The sequence below is a fragment of the Parus major genome, chromosome 3, assembly GCF_001522545.3.
Source record: "Parus major isolate Abel chromosome 3, Parus_major1.1, whole genome shotgun sequence".
NCBI classification, from domain to species: Eukaryota; Metazoa; Chordata; class Aves; order Passeriformes; family Paridae; genus Parus; species Parus major.
In genome coordinates, this window is record NC_031770.1 from 70,480,171 (window position 1) to 70,501,080 (window position 20,910).

General features: G+C 40.1%; 1 protein-coding gene across 4 annotated transcripts in view; it reads right to left on the bottom strand.

Annotated features, from left to right (window-relative positions):
- Window positions 1-20,910, bottom strand: part of LIN28B (lin-28 homolog B) — an 89,392-nt gene that overhangs the window by 65,047 nt on the left and 3,435 nt on the right. Inside the window, exons 1-2 of one of the 4 annotated variants that reach the window (XM_015623266.3) lie at window positions 17,415-17,734; window positions 16,290-16,474 (exon numbers count right to left, since the gene is read on the bottom strand). In XM_015623266.3, coding sequence (XP_015478752.1) covers window positions 16,290-16,474; window positions 17,415-17,424 — 195 coding nt within the window. In that variant the 5' untranslated portion in view covers window positions 17,425-17,734. Of the gene's footprint in view, window positions 1-16,289; window positions 16,478-17,414; window positions 17,735-20,910 lie in introns of those variants that run through there. The other 3 variants (XM_015623265.3, XM_015623264.2, XM_015623262.2) reach the window with 3 other exon arrangements.

Sequence of the window (20,910 nt, forward strand, 5' to 3'; positions counted from 1 at the left end):
ACAGAGAATAAATTACTGTTTTTCAGCTTAAGGAGCAAGTACTGTAACTCCTGCAGCTAAAAAGCAGTGGAATTGACACGGGAGTCCGGGTGGGAACATGAGGCCAGGGTGGAGGAAGGGGTGGTGGGAAGGATTGCCTCTTCTAGCAGAAGTCTACAGTTACGTGGCTTAAGGCAGTAATGAAACTGCAGGGTTGTAACAAGCAAGGATTTCATCCAAGAGAAGAAAAAACAAAAAACAAAACCCAAACCAAACAAGCCAGCACAAAAACAGCAACAAAAAAAGAAGTTTAACCAAACAATCGCAAAAGCATGGATCATGGATCATATCCTCAGCAAACAATTTCTTCTTCAAGATTAATAGAGATGCTTGCTTAATTTAAAAATAACCATGCAGAATAATTCAGGAGCTCACAGCAACGGCAGTGAATAGTTTAATGTCTATCAACCAAATGTAATTATGCACTGGTGTATGGAATGACAGTTACTGGGCTCTCCAAGGTTTGAGATTTGTGAAAAGCATTTCTCCCATTTAGCATTGTAAAAGCAATATGTAACATTAACGTTAAAAAACAGACAAAGAATTTTACATCAAAAGGTTAAAATAAGTAGCTAGCTTCATATAAAACATGACTTAAATATTGCAATGATCTAGCATGTATATTTAAAAAACTGTATATTTTGTAAAACAACCCCATGTTTAGCTGAAAAATGTAAATATAAGGCACACATGGATGGATTAAAACTACAGAAAACAAACATCTTTTGTTTGTTTTCCATTTTTTACTGGAAACATTAAATACTTCTGCTTGAAAAACACTTTCAAAAAGCATTTGCCACCTATTTGATGGCAGCAATAAAAGTAAAGCAGCCTTTAATCCCTGTACTATTTTGAAACAACCAAAGCAAGCTTAGGGTTGTCTGTAAAAACTCCTTTCATAACACACACACATCCAAAAAAATCGTTTGCAAGTAAAAAACGTTATCAGAAAAAACCATGAGATTCCAGCAAGCGGGATGCTGACGGGGAGGAAGGAGCAACTGACATAAATGTATCATAGTCAATACACAGTAAATGTATCATAGTCGAGTGTATCATTACACCAAACTCATCCCTTAGGAGAGACTGTCCCAGAGGGGTGAATCATTAAACACTGCTGACAGCCTGGAAGTATATTTTATATTTAGGAATGTAAAAAAATACTGGTTTTAATTATGCTGATATAAACTACAGCCAGAAAACTTGTAAAAGCATTGCACAACTCACCCACAGAGACCAAAAAACCAACATATTGTGACCTGCGTTGGGAAAGACTGCTTAACTTTATTCCCATTAGAGAAAAATTATTGTTCTGAAGAAATATATTTCATCTATAGTACATGAAGTATGTATATGCACTACTTTTTGAGTTTTTTATAAGAAAAAAAATTCTATAGACAATCAATTTATTTATTTATTTTAAGTATTTAAGCTATAGTCATAACACAAGGTAAAAATACCCCATCAAATCCATGTGGAACTTCACCCAAGGACAGATTAAAGCAGAAGACCACTTCATTATAAAAGCTACATATTTAAGGTCCTATTCTTGAAACCTTTATTTATATGAACAGGTCTTACTTTAAAGAAAAAGTGTTTGCAAGACTGGAATCCAGCAACCATTAATCTTGTTGAAAGACTTTTTAGCATGAAGGTCTTTGCTGTCCTTCCAAATAAACAAAAGCAGATAATTCTCCTGAATAGTTCTCAAAAGTTCTGTCTTGTCACATTACAGCACTCAGAAGTTAAAAAGAAATTGTAAGATATGAGGTAAAACACCACTGAAAAGTTCTAACAATTCAAGAAGAGTAATGTTATTAAAAATGTATTCCCTTTCAAATACTTCTGTAAATATGACTGCTTCAAGGTGGTGTGCTATTTAGTAGTATGATTTGCTAGATCATTAGGAGGGCAAGCCCGAGAAGTCATGGAAAACTGAGATGTGCCCAATTTTTTTCCATCTTTGCTGAGTTGACCAGAGCAGGGTGATGATAAAACCAAAGGCTGTGGGTTTGATCCCTGTATGGGCCATTCACTGAAGAGCTGGACTCGACACCTGTGTGTCCCTTCTGGCTCAGAATACTCTGTGATTCTGTGCCTACCCGAGTTTAGTTCTTCCTCCGAGCACCAATGAAGCAAACAATCGGTACCTTAAAGGGAGGCCACATTTCTTTATAAAGTTGCTTTTGCTGTCTGCCCTGCTGCCCTCTTGGTGTGCAGCACCTCCTGGGGCTGGGCAGAGCAGTGCAGGGTGTGGGGGCTCACTGAACCCCAGCTCATCTTCTTCCACACCCCGGGAGGGACAGAACTGCCACAAAGGCTGGCAAAGCTCCAGGGAAAAGTGTTTGTTTCACGGTGCTTTTATCCACATTGCCCGTGTATCGGCGTGCCCCATGGCTGATGGCAGACTGGCCATGGCTGATGTAATAATACCCATCCCTGATCCAGAGATTGGCAGCACTGATCTCTTCCCTCTGGCAATCAGGGACAGGACCTGATGGAATGGCCTGAAGTTAAGGCAGGGGAGATTTAGGTTGGGTATTAGAAAAAGCTTCTTCCTCCAGAGGGTGGTTGGGCACTGGAACAGGCTCCCCAGGACAGTGGTCACAGCACCAAGCCTGGCACAGCTCAGGAAGTGTTTGAACAAGGCTCTCGGGCACATGGCATGACTCTGGGGGATGTCCTGTGCCAGGCTAAAAGTTGGACTCGATCCTTGTGGATCCCTTCCAACTCAGACTCCTCTGTGATTCTGGTCCTTCGGCACGGGGAGCTGTGATTGTCCCTGCTTGCCCCATGCCAGCACTCCAGTGGAGGGCATGGCTGTGTGTTACTCCTGGGGAGATGGGGCACACGCAGCACTAAACCCATTAGTTCCAGCAGTGCTGCCCTTCACACAGTTTTGGTCTATCATTATTTCCATCCTCAAACGATATTAACCAGCACTTCCAGTTCTGCATCGCCCACCAAATTAGTTTTGCGTTTTTTGGGTTTTTTAATAAAACAAACAAAGCGAACGTTTAAACCGTATTTCGAGAGCAATAAAATCTTTGAATCTCTCATATCAATCACTTCCTTGGACCACAGTCAGCTGCCCGGGGAGGACCGGGTTATAAATGGCCCGAGGAAGCGATAGGCAATGAATAGCCCTGACCCTCGCTTCCCCGGTTCGGTCGGGGCTTGCAACCTGAGCCGGGAGGGGGCAAATTCCTGCCGCTCCCGCCGCAGCCGGGCCGGGGAGGGGAGCGGGGGGCGCCGCAAAGGAGGCCCCGGCCCCTCCTCGGCGCCGCCGTGGCACCGGAGCACCCCCTGCCCACCCAAACTCTCAGCTCCATCCCACGGTGCCTCCGCGGCCAGAGCAGCCCCAGAAAGCTCCTGCAGCAGCAGAAGCACCCTGCCCCGCCTGCAGCAATCCGCACGATAAACACCGCATCCATGCCAGAAGGAAAAAGCAGTTTCGTCCCTCGCCACACCGCAGGGTCTCGGCCACCCGCGCCAGCTGCGGAGCAGCGGAGAAGTCAACAGCTGACTGGCAAATCTTGCCAGCCAGCAGAAAAATTAAGGCCCAGAATCTTTTCCTTTGGCCCCTTTCAGACGCCGCTGCGCTGCTCCAGAAGGGAGCCGGCAAATATAAAACCCGCGGTTAAAGTGTGCATCGCTCTCTGCCATTCCTCCGCGCAGCAGAGTCCAAACTGACCTACATTGTTAAACCTGTTTCCTGAAACACGCAGGAATGCTGCAGAAGATGACAACAAGGCTTGTATGTAGATATCTCGGGGATCTTGTATTTCCTGTATTAGCATCTATTAATAATGAATATTTCACTGTGGGGTTTTTTTGCATAATTTCTAAATGAATTTTTCTGATATCATTCCTTAATGCTTGAATGCAGCTTTTCAATAGAAACAGTTTTAACAGCAACATTGCTACCAGAAAGCTTTTGGTAAAATTTGTCAAATTAATGGAAACTTGACATTTCAAAGTCTTAACAGCTGCTTTTGACACAAAAGTATTTTGTTTAGTAAATGTGTAAAAATTACATTACAATAATGTAATCAGTATTTTTCAAGAAACCAATTATTAAAGGAAGAAAGGATTAATGTCTTTCCTCTATATTTAGCATATCCCTTATTGTTTGATAATTTACTTCCATAAAGATTTATTAAAAGGAAGCAATTTACCGTTTTTTCCATCGTCTTTAAAAATCTGGCAGTGAGATGTTAGTGTGCCCAGAACAATGTGCTCATAAGACATACAAATTCAGATTAACTTTGTTATATTGCTGGAATTAAACAGTAACAAAAAAAACTGTACTAAATTTTCTACATGTTCACTTCAGTGGAGAAAATAGTACATCAGTACACATTTTTATTTTCTTACATACTCTTAATAAATAATTATCTGCCAAGTCCTCCTTCAGACATGACATGCCAGGGATTTCAAACTTATCCACAAAGTGGCACAGCTACATTAAATTAATGAAGGTCCTGCTGAAAGTGCTGCAAGAAATTCAGATGAACATTCGTGTATGGTAAGTTCATACAAATAATACTGTTATATAATTAGTTTTGGGGGCATTTTATACATTGAAAAGCTGTCACAAAGACAGTAAAAAACAAGTCCACTGAATGATAATTTATACACACAAATTCATTTATTTAATCAAGCTTCTTTTCTGGTTTAAGTGTCTAAGCTCCCAAATGAAACCATGAGAAAAAAAAATCCTTGAGACAAACTGTACATATACACTGAAATTCCTTGACAACTATTTCACTGACTTCACCTGGCACAACGCTTCATTTCTTAGTAACATTTGGTCCTTGAAATGTAGATAAAACATCCTGTACTTGCAAAATGCACATCAGGAGGGAGAAAGCAAAAACTAAGCTAAAGTTCACCAGTTTTTAAGAATTTAACAAACAGATTATATTTATCATTCTAAAAACAGAAATACTGCAACAAAATCAACTGTTTTATGCCATTAGCTCACTCTATAATATACTATAGCTGCATTTCATGACACCTGTGGTGGTCAATGCTGGCTTAGTTCCCTTGTAATACACATTCAGATAAAAGGAAATCAAATTAAAAGTATGAAAACATAGTAGTGTTTTATATATAATTAAAAAAAATATATTGATTCCAATTAAAAAGATAGTAATATGTGGAACACAGAAAACCTTAAACATTGATTATACTAGCTAATAATGAACACTAAAAATAATTCATTTTTCACCAAATGCTCCAAACTGTAGCCACTTCAGCAGCCTAATCTTAGTCCATTTACAAATGTCACCAGTTAAAGAATGATCATCCAAGGAAGAAGTACTGTGTGAAGATTAACAATAAACCCACACAAGCATGGAATGGGCTATCATTTCCCAATAAACTACTGATGATTATTGTCAGTCAAAAGAAACTATACTACAAAAAGAAATTAATCTGCCATTTGAAAAAAAAAATAAATATGTAATTGCTTAACTAAAATAAATTAATGAAGATTAATGTGAAAATTCTCCAGGGAATCTGGATCTACCAATTGCATTATTAAACATAAAGAGATGTTGCTCAAAGCAGACTTTAGATTAATTTTAAAAGCATCTGCGTTCTTGAAAAATGTTGTTACTAAATGTAAATACATATAAAATGGAATTTGCATTTTTATTTTTTATAAAAGTCTTTAGTAATTTCTATTAAAGACAATGTAAGTAAAGATCAAATTTAAAGGAATCTTCCCAATCAGTGTCTTGAATTTATATAATTTTGAACATTTTCAAATCTAACAGATTGTATTTCGGAATATTGTAAACTTCTTTTTTAATTCTTGAGGAAGAGAAGGCATTGCTAGGAGGAGAATCTGATAACCTACTTTCTTAGTGTAGATAATAGACTATAGTCCAGGATAATTAAGCACTCCTTAGTGAAAGATGCGGTAATTACCACTCCATTAAGTGTTCGAAAAAGCAGGAACTAACACTAACAAAATCCTATTCCTGCAAGTCTAAGCAAAAATTTTATCTTCAGATGTACTATATTTCTGCCTAAAAATCTTGACTATCGTTTTCATCTTAACAATGCACCTCTAAAATCTTTTGCTCTCTTATCCTCTACAGTTCAATCCCACAGTCCTCTCTTTGTGACAAGTGGTATAAAGTCAATGGTGACATGTAAAGTTCTCTACAGTATCAGAAATGAAGGGTTTCTTTGTTTATTAATGCATCTGCTTCACATCCAGATCAATCACCCTCAAGTAATGTCTGTCTTTAACAATTATCACTAATTCCTGAAGCCAATTAAACACACTTATGAAAATTATTTTATCTTTTTTTTTTCCTTTTTTTTTTTCTTTTTTGTTTTTCCCCAGGTTGCAGTAGTTTCTAAACCAGAATCACACACAACAAACAGGATGTCCTAAGATCAGCCTGTGTTTTAGAGCCACACAGACCCCCTACACAAGAAAGCATGCATTCCTTACAGGATGCACTTCTACCCTAAATTTCCCAATAAACAGTTTCTGCAAAAGATGCTACATGAAAACACTGAACAAATGTGATTTTGACTCATGTAAAACAGTTATTACAAATGTAATGTGCTTTCTTTAATTAACACCCACAGAGGCACACAAACCTCCAAAATCAAACAACAAAGAAGGCAAACAAAGCAGATTTGGTGCAGCCAAATCAGAATGTATGCACAGCAGTGGAGACCCGTTGAGCAAGGTGGTGAAATGGAAACTGTTTGAGCAACTGCATTTAGAAATATTTGAGGACTGTACACTATGCCTACAGATCTGTGAAACTGTCCACCTGCTCCTGTCTGAGCAGAAGGTTCAGCTGCGTCCTCCTCCCCAGCAGCCAGTGCTCTCCCTTGTCTCTGAGCAGCATCTCTCCATCTCTAACACCAGGGCCTGGGAAGAAGACAGATCCTGAAGGATCCAGCCAGTAGGACTCCCATCCTCGCCCTCGTCTACACAGACATGCAATACTGCAAGTTACAAGGTTTGTAAAAAAACTTCCCAACACCTACTGCATCCCATCAGCCCTGCCAGAAATGAAAGGCCCTGCACAGGACTCGGTAACTGCTCAACACCCCAAAGGCACTTCCACTGCAAGGGGGGACTACATTCACTTCCAACAGTAGGAAAAAAAGTAGCATATTGTGAAAAGTATATACAAATTATGTATATAACACAGTATATATGCACGAACGTGACAAGTTGCATCACTTTTAGTCAACTTTTAATTAAGCAACAGTGACCCAAACCCTTTTTACTACCCTGCATCTTAGGTGCTGTACAGGGAACAGCTCAGATTGTTTTTGAGCACAAAATGCACATTTATGGCCTATGAAATTAAAGCCTGTGAACTACATAGTTTCAGCAAAAACATTAATGGAAGAGTCTTAACATCCATTTCTAAGTTTCACAGGTCAGTAGGACCACTTCCTGTGAGAATGCTGAGCAGAATTTGGCCCACCACGTCTGTAATCAATAGGAAGGGAAGGGATGTCATTTTATTGCATTAAGGGAGAGGTTTTGTTTGCTGTTGAAACAGTTCTCAAATTTCCATTCACTTGATGTATGATTGTGTTTAATATCTGGGGAAGAGGGCAGCAAACAAGTTCGTGAATAATTTTTGGATATTATTCCACTTCAGTGCCAAAAATAGCTGATTCTCAGAATGTATAGTCTGCATGTCTTAGACCAGGTAATTAAACTGGGTGAGATAACAATACGTATTTTAAATACAAGATGGAGTTAGGGGTCTAATCCAGCAACTAGAGAAGTCAGCTTGGGTCTATTAGGTATGTTTGATACTACTACTTTTATATATTTCCAGTATTTCCAGTACAGTGAGTCTAATAATATTAGAAATTACTACACAAGGTCAGCAGAGGCTTTTTAAACCCCCTTATTTCCCCTAAGATTGTATTATTACAAATGGCTCATAAAACTAACCAAGATTTTGATTACTACCTTGCAAAACACAGTTGTAAAATGAAATAAAATATTTTTTTAATTATAGCACATGTGCACAATCAAGGGATTTTAAAGACACCTGTACTGTGAAAAAAATACAAAGTTATGCTTATTCTGGTCTCCTTAAAGTATCACTTTTACTCTTAGTTTCAGACCAGGGTTTATTTTGGTCCATGTATTTATATGACCATAAACAGAAAGTTGTAACACAAACGTTAAAAGTAGCCTCATGTGGCACTATAATAAAAACAGTCAAGAAAAAGAAATTCTCTCAGCACTGCATACCTATAAATTAGCATGACTAATTAAAAGAAGGCCTCTCTGGGAACAGATTATCTTTGATGGGAAAGCCACTATCAGTTAAATTGATGAGGATTACAGATAAATTACACATTTATGAATGTAGTAACAGCATTAGTGTTTTCTGATGTGCACAAGATCTGTTATAGACATGAAATATTACTTTGATTTTGTAGATAAATTGATACACTCAAAATTAATTACATATGCCTTTACTCAGATTTTACTTGATTGTGTTAAACAATTTTAGCCAGTGAAAATATTAACTTATGGTGGTAAAAAATGAATCCAAACTTTTCAGCCTTCCTCCTTCCAAAAAATGCAATTCTAGCACCAGAATTTTGGAATAGAAACTGTGCGATTTTCTTGGCTCCTGCACTGATAATAGAATAAGAATATTCTACAAACTCTCATACAAATAATCTCAAATGGTTTGATGCATTTAATTTTCAAAGTTGAAATTCCATACATATGGAACAATTAAGGGGCTGTACTTTCCAGATTATCAACTAACTTCACAAAGACCTCACCTATCTGCTAAAAAGATCTATCCAAATTATTAAGAACATGCCCTGTAAATACACTTACTTCTGTTTTGTAGAAGAAAAGGACCACATATTATTTATATTAATCAAAATTTTGCTATTTTTTGTCTGCCTTATAAATAGCGCTTTTTGATAACTGCAATCAACACATTACAGTGCTACCACTGAACTTGAATCACTAAACAAGAAAAAGAAACTGGAAGACTGAAGTGTGACACAAAGATTCCTGAAACATTTCACTTCCAAAGAGAGCTCAGATGCTTGTACTCATGCCAACACCCTCAAATGCCCTTTTCCTTGAAAAGTCATTTTCACTTTTGTTGTCTCTCCATCCCTAGCTGAAGGTAGTAACAGGAGAACTCTACTACTTTGCACCATGAGACTGAAGTTTCATTCATCACATTTCTGTGACAGTAGCTTCCAGCTCTTTCTTCCAATACCTTCACCACACCCTGGCTTCTGCCTGCTTGCACCCTTGGCCACCCTTCCATCGTGCCAACGCTGCCCACCCTTATTTCTGGGGATCAGGGGGATTCCCTGCTATGAAAAATGATACAAAAATCCAATACAAACCCGAACACTTCCCCAGCTGAGTTTGCAATGCAGCCCCACAAGCACCCACAAGCACAATAGGGTCCTAGCCCAACGCTAAGAGTGCTACAGAAGCTCTTGAAACTTTCTGAGGCAGCAGCACTGCTGCCAAATGTAAAAGTCAAGTCATCTCCATAGGAGTCCCACCAAGAAGGGTGGCTGTAGGAGTTTAAACCTGAACTTATTCACCCCACACTTCTACTGCAAGGCCTTATTTGGCTGTATGCAGAGCAGCTGCTGAACTGTTGCATGTTACAGTTTTGCATGTTTGGAAAAAATCAAATTCGGTGCCAGTTTTCCGTCATACAGCAAACTGTGAAGCTTGCAGCAAGGTGCACAGCTGCTCCACAAGCAGCCAAGCCCTCTCTCCAGTGAGGATCTGGAATTTTCTTTAGTCATCTCCCAAGTAGGTAGCCCCCCCTCCATTTTAAATCAGAACCAGCCAGACTAATCTGAGGAAAAGCATGGATACCAGTTTCTTCAACTGAATAGGCTTAAGCAATCAGAAGCACTTCCCCACCTTCCATGAGGAGGTGTTTAGTGATACTCTGCTGATGTAAAAGCAATTTAAGGATTCACTGCTTTCACCGGTGATATCCATCAGGCTAAAGCCTGTTCAAATCTGTCCTGAAGAGCTGTCCTTTAAAAAGATCCAAGCATCACATAATACCTCTCTAGCAGTCCTGGTTACCTTCAGCTGATTTTAAAAAAGCCAAAAAAAGCACTCCTACGTACAGGGAATTAAAAATTTAACCAGTATGTCCTTATTTATTTGTGTTGATTTTTAAAAGCATCATAAATGTTCTTTACTCTCTAGTTCCTAGTTTCATTCTTAAATGACACTTTTACAGTCACTTTTACACACCTTTGTAGAAACTGGTGGGCCTAATTTTGCTTCTGTTGATAATTAGCAGGGAAATATGGCAGTCCTTTACTGGAATGGGTTACTTAAGGAAGATTAATTAAACAATATTTACATGGCAGTATACTTTGTGAAACAAAACTCTGGATGGTTCTAAATGTACCTACTACCTCGGAAATGCAGTTACAAACCAGAACAAGCAACAATAACAACATTTTTCCCAATTTGACAATTCATTTCCTTTTAGCTTTGGTTCATATATCTGCTTTGATATCTTATGTTTGTGCCCCAGACAAAATATCCTCTTCCTTCCAGTATCCCAACCCCTGTGCACAACTTCCTCAGTCTTGGAAAAAAGGAGGATAGCATGCTTGGGAAAGGGTGCACTTACTGCTCTGCCAAAGAGAGAAATACCTCTTAAGACAAAGCTGTCCCAGTGCAGCCCTCTGCCTTTGGGCCACTTGTGATTTCTACTCGTCAACACGCAAGGTTTAACACTCTTCAGTGAAGTCTGATCTGAGCAAACACCACGTAAGTTTAATGGTGCTGCCATTCACTTAAATACTATATAGGTTTACTAGTAAGAATTTACTACAGCACTGGTGTTACACATGAATAGATGAAATATGGAAGGTTAAGAAGATGGTGGCTGCATAATGCAAATAACCAAATTACAAGTCAGACAACCATCTTAAACCATCAAGCTGTCAGTGAAGTATTTTGCTATCTATGCGTCCATACACTATGCTAACTTATACACTAATTAGTAGTGAAAACAAATTTTTTAAAAGTAAAATAAAAAAAGCCCAAAAAAACAACAAAAAATCCCAATGCTGTAGCACTCCACACCACAATCAGTGGTCCCCATCATTTCTCTGCATGCTGCAGCACAGCTGGTGAGTGCCAAAGCTTGGCTCCGGGTCTCCGGCCGCTCCAGCCCGTTACGGATGCTACACGCGCCGAGGCTGCTGAGCAGACTTTGACACCCGAGTCTGATCCCTGCCGGATCTTCCACACACATGCTCACCGCAGACACACATTTACTCCCTGTTGGCTTCCTTCCTCAGCCTCCCTCCCTAAATCCTGCTAGCCACTTTTGTTTTGATTAGGACTGGGTTTGCCTGGCCCCCAGCAGAAGTCAAAAACGACAAGTCTGTAACAGCATTCTCTGCATGGGAACTTCTGTACTCCAAACAGGCATTCCTATGTCATATTAAACATAAGGAACAATGAAATACTGATCCCATTTGCTTGCCCAGGACTTCAGTTACCCTGAGCATTTAAGTAATTTTTAAAGGCTCCCAATAAAACAAAAATGAGAAAGGTATGCTAGGTGAAAGAATGAATGCATCCTTGAAAAAGCACAGGATAATGTGCGCTCACAGTATCACAGTCTGCATTGAGTGTATCATGCCATGCCCTACTTTGTCACAGAAATGTAGTTCAACTGTGCCTAAAAACTAGGAATTCAAAGAACAGGCATCTGATTCATCACTGAAAAGGACAATTGGTCACATTAAGGGAAAAGACTGTTCAGATGCTGCCTGTATGTCTCATTTTCCATTTATTCTTCTGTTTACAGTCAAAATAGTTTCAGTAATTTTTCCTCCTTCTTTTGTTATAGGTACTTAAAACAGTAAGAACAATCTTTATAATACACAAATGATAGTGCAGTGCAAAAGGACTCAATGCAAGAAAAAAGGGTGTTTTCCATTTTTATCAAACTTTGTAGTTACAGTAAGAAAGTTCAGATGAAAGCGAAAAATTTCAAGCCAACTATACTCCTTTTAATGAGAAGACAAAATATACCAGCTCCTACATGCTGCTCCTCCCTTCCTTCCTCTCCCCCTCTCATAAAAGAGGATCCCAAAGAGTGATTGTGTTCAAGGTCCCAGTTCAGAAATCTTTTATCAATCCCTTATTGTGGTAAGAATTTTGGATTACAGAGCCAACAAGGTTCCAACAAACTCCATCTAAACTGAACAATCCATCCCATCCTGAAAAAACACCTTACTGAGAAACACATAAATTTTTAACCCTCGATACTCACAAACACACATTTAATTGCATCTGTTTACATCCAGCACCCTATAGCTCATTATCATCTTTAACATCTGCTCTTCACACTAAGCAAAGGAAAATAGACTTGTTCCTAACTTAGTCTGTACGAAAGTGCGAAAAAGAATATACAGAATTTTTGCCTTACTGTCAACATCCAAAAGAAGCAGTACATATTGAAGTTGTGTCTAATTCTGAATGTGCAAAAAACCTTTAACAAAAGTCATCCTTCTGTGATTCTATGAGAACTTCAGTTCTTCTGTGTTCTTTGCACTAAAGACCTTTATTCATGTGTACCACAAAAGGTTTCCCTCACTTCACCTCTCCAGCCTGCTTTACCCTTTGACAAGTAGATCTTCTCTAAAATTTAGTAAGAGACACTCACACATAACTAGGTCCAGAATTCACATCACAAAAGAGAAACAAGCTGTATTATTCATTCCATGGTAACTTATAAAGAGTACATATGACAATATTGAGCTAAATTCAGAAAGGTGCACATTCCTTGGATTTAAAAATGTTACAAAGTACTATCATTGCTACTCTTCCATTTTTATTTTTTTTTCCAGAAGAAACAAACATTGACTTGGTACATTGTTGCACTGAGCATGGCTTCTGTTCAAAAAAATCAAACTGTTTTTAGGACCCATAATTTTTATATGACCCTGAATGACTCAAACACATGACTTAAAGATATAAGCTATATCAGAATAGAGCTAAAAAGGAGAAGACTGTGGACGTGTGTAAGTGTACCAAATTACACTGTCGACACACAGATGCACATATATAATGGCTGACGTGTTTCTACCTTAAATAATGCATCCAGCTCTAGGTACCTCATTACTAGAAGGGTAACAACAGTCTGAAGGTAGTTCAGAGAAGATCAATCAAAATGATTAACACCAAAGGAGGGACTTAAAAGGCAGGGTTAAAAACTCAATACTGCAGCTGTTTTGTGAACAGGACTTCCATTGGGTGAAGGGGAAGAAAAGTCCAAACAAAAGCACGGTCCTCTAAAAAATATCGATATATACAATTAGCAAACCACTGACTTTAGAAAAATATAACTATAATCCACACATAGCTAAGGGGAAACTCCAAGAAGAAAGCAAAATTATTTACTGCAAGCTCAAAAGTCCAGCTATAATGAGCTTAAACTATTACAGGAATTTTGTCTTGACATACAGTAAATTTTTGCTCATAGCAAGATCTCATAAACTGGGCATAGCCTTACCAAAAAAGGGTAAGGTAAGAAAGTAAAAATACTGTTGCAGGACTCACGCTAATTTTGATAAGACTTTGACTAAGTAAACTAGAAGCTTCTCTCCCCTGATCAGACTGTCTAATTCTATAAAATTATACTAGTAGCTACAAACACTGCAGAATGAGCATGCAACACTACCTGGACACACTTAAATGACAAAGTATTCTTAAAGCAGTTTTGAACAGTAGTATTTTGTTTCAACAGATTAATAAACATCTTTGCCTTGAAAAGGACCCTTCACGTGACTTTTTTTTTCAAATTAATGAAACTAATAGGAATAGGGTCCAATCACTGCTCAGGCAACAGGCTCTGTTGTACAAGCAGCAGTGTTAAATAACATTTAAAGATTTAAAGACATTTTTATGCTCTGGCTGCTACTGCTAGTACTGGTCAGCTAGTTAGCTAACAAAGTTTTGTATATAGAAATATCAATTATCTCAAATGTACTCTGAAACACAATAGTTAGTAGTTCTCCCTGTTACACAGAAAACTGATGGAAAGAAGATTCACGCCACCATGAAGTTTATATACATACACCTTAGATTTCATCAGAATGAAAATTATGAAAAACATACTTTCTTTGCTGCAAGAGCAATTCATTGCAGAATACCAACAACTTCTCTAAATAAGATGTTTCTCAAAGTAAACTCAAAATGACTGAGGCACACAGTTACCATGCAATGAAACATGGTATTTTTCACTGCATTTTACATTGTGATTGTCTCAGAAACCCAAGGGTATGGATAAGTTGTAGATTATTAAAATGTAATAAACAAACTTGTCTAACATTTCCTTCTCTTCCTCTCCTTTAGGGGACACAACCCAATAGAGACCCCAAAATTTACTACTACTTTATTATTTTCTATGACTACTTTCCATTATGAAACTGAAAACCTTGTCTAGTATTACTTAAATGTATCAGGTTATCACGCAGTTCAATACTTCTCTATTTCCACAGCTCTAAGAATATCTTTGTTTCCAAATGTGTTTTTTATTACAGCACTGCTACGTTTCAAGTATTTGTCTTCTACTATTCAAGAAGCAAAAAAATTACATACATTAACACAAAATTACATTAAGAAAGAGGGGGTTTTATCTTTAAAGTAAATTTATAAAACTGTAAAGACCAACTTTGTGACTTAAGATACAAAGAAGGGAAGAAAACGGGAAAAGGAGGAAGACTGCTCCTTCTTTGATAAGTGTTTCATTCATTCAATTCTAATGAGAAAAAGCAGCAGCAAAGAGGGGGCAGCTTATATGCCAGCACAAAGCAGGAAGTGTAGGAATTTAGTGAGTTCACTACTGGCTTCTACTCTTTGTACTTAATTTCAAATGCAAGCAGCTATACTGAAGTGCAGGCCCTTAGGTGCAAGGGCACATGTAAGGCAGCCAGACCAGAAATACACCCCACCCTGCACTGCAAAGCACAGGCCACAGCAGCAGTTTCTTTAGAAGTTCCAGCCACCTTTTTACTGACCTAATCAAAGGTGTATGACTTAAAAAAGCCCGATAAAGTTACTGCAAGAATGAAACCGGGCCACCAAACGCAACATTAAAAGGGAGTCACTATATGATCATGGAACACCCCCTTCACCGTCATTGCAAACGTCATAGAAAACGGACAAGCACGTAAAAAAGATGCTTTCTGCCTCCCTAACATGGCCCTAGCCAACCCCAAAATGGTCTCTTTACCTGATTGATACCTCTCTTCTCTGAGGAAGATCTCATCAGAGGAGATGGGTGAAATTCAAAATAGCATTGTTGCAATTGGAGACTTACAGAAGGACCAGGAAGGTCTTCTTCACAAACCACAGTACAGATCTCAAAAAAAGTTCCCGTATTATTCTGTACCTATTTTGCATCTGTAACTCTTTTACATGAAGGCATTCATACCCGTTTTCATGTTCAAAACACAAAACCATCCATGCTACTGTGCTTAAAATTAAAACCATGGACCATATACCCCTTGTCTCCCCAACAGCCTTACAGAGACACTGCTTTTGGTCTGAATACTTAATCATTGCCTTTTTTTTTTTTCCTCCCCAGAAAGGAATAATTAAAAATCAACCAACCAAACCACATACACACTTCAGAGTATCACCACAGGGACACTCTCAGGTCTAAATTACTGCAAAATAACACTATAATTATGTCTTAATTTCACTAACTAATCTCAGATGAGCTTTTAAAAAGTAATTCGAGGTTTACAAGTAAACCGTTTAGAACTGTACTCAAATGCTATCTGAATGAAGCCGGACATTTATTTATCCTTTTCCCAGCTTAATTTTAAACAGTCTTCAAGGAAAGGCATACCTGCTCCTGATCAGTCTGGTGACAAATGATAAACCTTGTTAAAAAGTGTGACATTTGAAAATAAATAAAAACCACAGGAGACTTTTCTAAGCAAGGAGGAAGATACGAAGAGACATTATACCTTTGCACAAATCACCAGCCACAGAGACTAAGCACAATCTAACGACCTTATTTACTCAAATTGTACACTGCCAACAAAACCACTACCTAAGGCAACTCTTTAACTACAGATGTACTTAAATACCTAGAAAAAATAGGTTACTTCTCTTCACATAAAACCGGAGTCCCACTGAGCTCAACCAAATGTGGCAGGCTGAGATGGAACACAAAAACGGGTCTTACTTGGTGTACAAAGACATCAACTGGAGACTCCAAGGGGCTTCCCTCTCGGTTGCTCATGGAGATGAACCCGAATCCCATTCTCACATTGAACCATTTGCAATGGCCGGTTCCGTGCAAAACCTGGGATTCCTCTTCTTCTTCCTGCTCCGGCAACTTCCCGGGTTCGTCTCCACCTTTACTCGCCCCTGCTGAGGAAGAGGGAAAGGCGGGGNAGGAAGAGAGGGACAAGATGCAAAGCAGAGTTAAATTCTGGTAACATCCTTCTGCCGCTGTATAAAGGGGTTACTACAAACGGAACAGGGGAAAAAAAAAAAAAAAAAAAAAAAAGAAAAAAAGAAAAAAGGGGGCGAACAAAACAAAATCAAAAAACAAACAGTGAAAAGTGCGTATTTTTCCTAATTCCTAAAATGAACAGTCTTCTCCCAAAAATACGTAAAAAAATAAAATCACCGGAGGTTACAGAGAGGAAACACTGCGCACGGAGGCTCTCCCTCTCTGAGCTCAGGGCAGCCCACGTTTCTGTACATACGTGTATTTTTCCATTTAACTCCATCTTTCAGCCACATTACAGCACAGAACGCGATACTTTACTTGAATATTGCTGGTTTAAGACCGATCCCATTTCTCAACAGAAATTCTCAGCCCAATTAGTCTCTCCTCACAAGGCGCAGGACCGGGGGGGCGAGGGGGGAGGCCGACCGAGGAGGGGTGGAGGAGAGAGAATAAGCAAAATTGGGTAGATTGCACAACTGGTTATTGCACATGCAGCGCCGAAACCACTATTTTCCAACGTGTATCCATCCCTCCTTGGAATAAACTTTCGATTAAAGTTGGGACAGGTGTACGGCCGTTTTCTCATCCCACCACTGCAACTGTGCTTAATCAAACAGGAACAATTCAAACAATAGCCCCCTGAAAGCTTTTCAAGTTGTGAATCGGTGTGGGCGGTACGGAACAGTTTCTGAGCTGGGTAACAATGGGTTTGGAGAAAGCCCCCTTGCGCGAGCTGCTAAAAAAGGGTAATGCATAGTTGGGTTAAAAAGGGGTGGGGGGAGGGGGGAGAGGGGGGAGAGAGCGAGCGAGCGAGCGAAAATCATAGTAAAACAATAGAAAAAGAAAATTAACCTTCGGCCATGTTGCCCCACGGGCCCTCTGCTCCAAACTCGTGAGATGAAAACTTTCCCTGTGGATCGAAGTGGTCTTCTGCATTAATCTAACATCCTGATTTTGAACGATCGCAAATTTAGCTCGCATGGTCTAATGTGCTTTCCCTCTTTTGATTTTTCCCCGTCTCTCTCGCTCCGTTTCTGGCCCCCTGCGCACACGTGACTCGGTCAATTACATGCTTTCTCGCTACTAATTTCGCATCGGATCCTTAAGGGGTTGGCAGGAGGCAGGAGCAGCCAATCGCCATTTCAAGTAGCCTGACACACCAAAATAATTTATGAATGAACAAGAAATTTCCAACACGGCGCTTCCCCCCCCCCCCTTTCCTTTTCGGACAGCTAATCTGCACGCTTCTTTACGGGAAATCGAGATGACGTATTATTCTGGGGTTTCTGCCCTCCCGTGCATGCAGAAATCCGTCGGAAGATCCGTGTGTTTCCAGATACAGCCCACTGAACAACAGCTGCACGCAGGGGCGGCCGTGCGGAGGAGATTATGGGGCTATCTGTGCCCACCGCAGGCGGGCTCCGCGTACGCGCACGAAGGCGACGTGCGCCTGGACAGGGGACACACGTGTGCAGACACGGACACACGGACAGGGGACACACGTGTGTGCAAACACGGACACATGGACAGGGGACACACGTGTGTGCAAACACGGACACACGGACAGGGGACACACGTGTGCAGACACGGACACACAGACAGGGGACACACGTGTGTGTGCAGAAAGGGACAGGGGACACGTGTGTGCAGACGCGGACAGGGCACACACGCGTGTGCAAACACGGACAAGGACACACACGTGTGTGCAGACGCGGACAGGGCACACACGTGTGTGCAAACACGGACAAGGGCACACACGTGTGTGCAAACACGGACAAGGACACACACGTGTGTGCAGACGCGGACGGCGAGCGCCGGGATGCATCTGTGGCACCCCCTGCGCACAATGCGGGCAGATGCGCTACTGGATCGTTACTAATTTCGCATTCAAATTAAAAGCGCGCCGGAAACGCGATATCACCTTAATATGCCCCAGAATGTGCGGAGATCTAGCGTTTCACAACATTTCTGGAGGGGGGATGGGGCGAGGAATTGTACTTAACAGGTTTCTCCGCCATCTCTTTCCGGGGGAGGGGATGTGATTAATGACTTCCTAAATAAGAGCCCAGTTTTCAAGCCGAGAATTGGAGTGAACCTCAATCAGCAGTTGGGAGAGGACTGACAGAGAGAGGGATTTACTGGAGGGCGGAAAAAATAAAAAAGAAAAAAAGAAAAAAAAAAAAGAAAAAAGAAAAAAAAAAGCCTCGGGGTAAGAGGACAAAGAGGGGAGAAATAACAGTGACCGGGGAGTGCTGTTTTAAGTCTTCACTGCCAGCGGGAGGGGGGATCCAATTCGGAGAAGAAATGTGTGGTGTGTAACGGGCTCGGTAACAGCCCCTTTGGAAAGGCACTCCCCTTCCGCGCTCACAGGTACACAGCTATGGCCCTGCCCTCCAGCCCTTCCCGCTGCTGTACGGCCAAACGCTTTTAAAATAATATTTTATAGACGTGAAAAACAAACAATTAGGGGAGAATTAGTTTTATTTTCCATCTGCCCATGTCCTTTAGTGTAAAGGTACAGATGAAAGCATTTTGTCCTCAACACCACCTACTCGCATTAACCTGTCTTTCCTTGCAGTGTACGTATGTATATATATATTTATATGTGTGTGTGTGCGTGCGTGCGCGTCCGCGCTTTAAACGTTGCCGATACCTTGTAAAAACCTGGACTCTGACTTTCTTTTTAACCTCCCCCCTCCTCCCCCCAGCATCCTCTCTTATCCCAAGGACACACAAACAAAAGCCAAGGCAACAAACTGATCCGTGCAGAACCTGAATGCGCGGGGCTTATGCATTTGCAAAGCACTTGCTGTTGTTTGGGAAGTGGCGTCGATCAGTCTGCCCAATTAAGGGGAACGCCTTTGCCCCCATGGGCCTGTTTACTCCTTTTGTTGCCTTTCAGGAAAGCGTCAATTCCCCTGCTAGCGCCTCATTTCTGTGTGAAACACCAAGGTGGAGGCTCCGAGTGAGCGTTTGCAAGAGAGAGGCGAGGGTGGGCAAGAGTGTACAAATACAAGCACCCTGGCAAGTGGAGCAGAAGCTTTAAATCCTGAAATTCCTTTGCAGTCTTCAACCGTAAATTTCCTATAGGTTATTTCAACAGTGAGGTCGACTTCCTACACTGACCTGCCTTACGCATTCGTGCAACATACCACTGCTATTGGCTCATAACCTCATTTTCTCCCTTACAATAGCGATTATTTTACAATATTAAATCTCCAGTAATGTTATATGCCTGGATCTTATGACCTCGACGATATATAATAACTAATAAAAGTACAAGATTTTAATACACGTGAAACCTCAGTTATGAACAAGAAATTAAGGTTACCGGAAGAAAACAATCCTCACACCTCTTACTTGAACTGCTCAAGACTAGATACCTTGTGGCAGAATGGCACATTAATAAAAGTACAAGATCCCTCTGCCCCTCCCCTCGAAAAGACAGAAAATACCCTTTTAATCAAGTTTGAAAATCCTTACTTTAAAGATTGATTTATTTACCGATATTCGGTATATGTATAAAAAAAATCCTTAGAGGGTATAATATTGGCTAAACAGACACAAACGAGTTGATTGAGTTCATTAAATGGACAGAATGTCTTGTTAGCAAATTTCAGTGAAAATTCACTATATGTTCTTCGATGAATAAATAAAAGACTACAAAACCACGTAAATAAATGAATGTATATATATTGGTTGCAAAGGGTTTTTTAGGTTGCAAAATAAGTCCAGATTTTGTAAAATGGAGGGGGGTAGGATTTGCAGTGTGTCTTTACTGAGATTTTCAGGCCTCCAGTATTAGTGGAATTAAGGTTGGGGTCACTGGACTGGTCACTGGTGTCAGATGTTATCGACTCATTCATTTCCTGCAAGGGACATCAGCCTTTCAAGTTTTGTGGAAGGTAGAGAGCTGTTGCCAGCTGGGAACTCTCCGGGTAAAAGAAAAAAAAAAAAATTAAAAAAAAAAAAGGAACCCAAACCAACACCCTTACAAAATTCATTCTGAAAGGAGAGGGGAAGAGGTAAAAACACCCTACCGAACAAACCAGTTAGCGGAAAAACTAGTTTAATGGAAACAATTTACATATTAAAAAAAAAAATCATCTATTTCTATCCTTATTTCGCTAAACAGATGCTAATATTGGTAAAGACAATTATAGGAAGCTGGAATCAGTATCTTTACACATGCACAGCAAGAGCTCGCTTGAAACTATGTAACCAAAACCAGTGGTGTTGGATTTCCTATTTGCCACCTTCCTAAAGCTTTTAAAGTTTTAACTTCGGTTCTTCTATTTCCCTAAACAAAACCAAAACAAGACAAAAACCGCACAAACCCCCCCCCCCC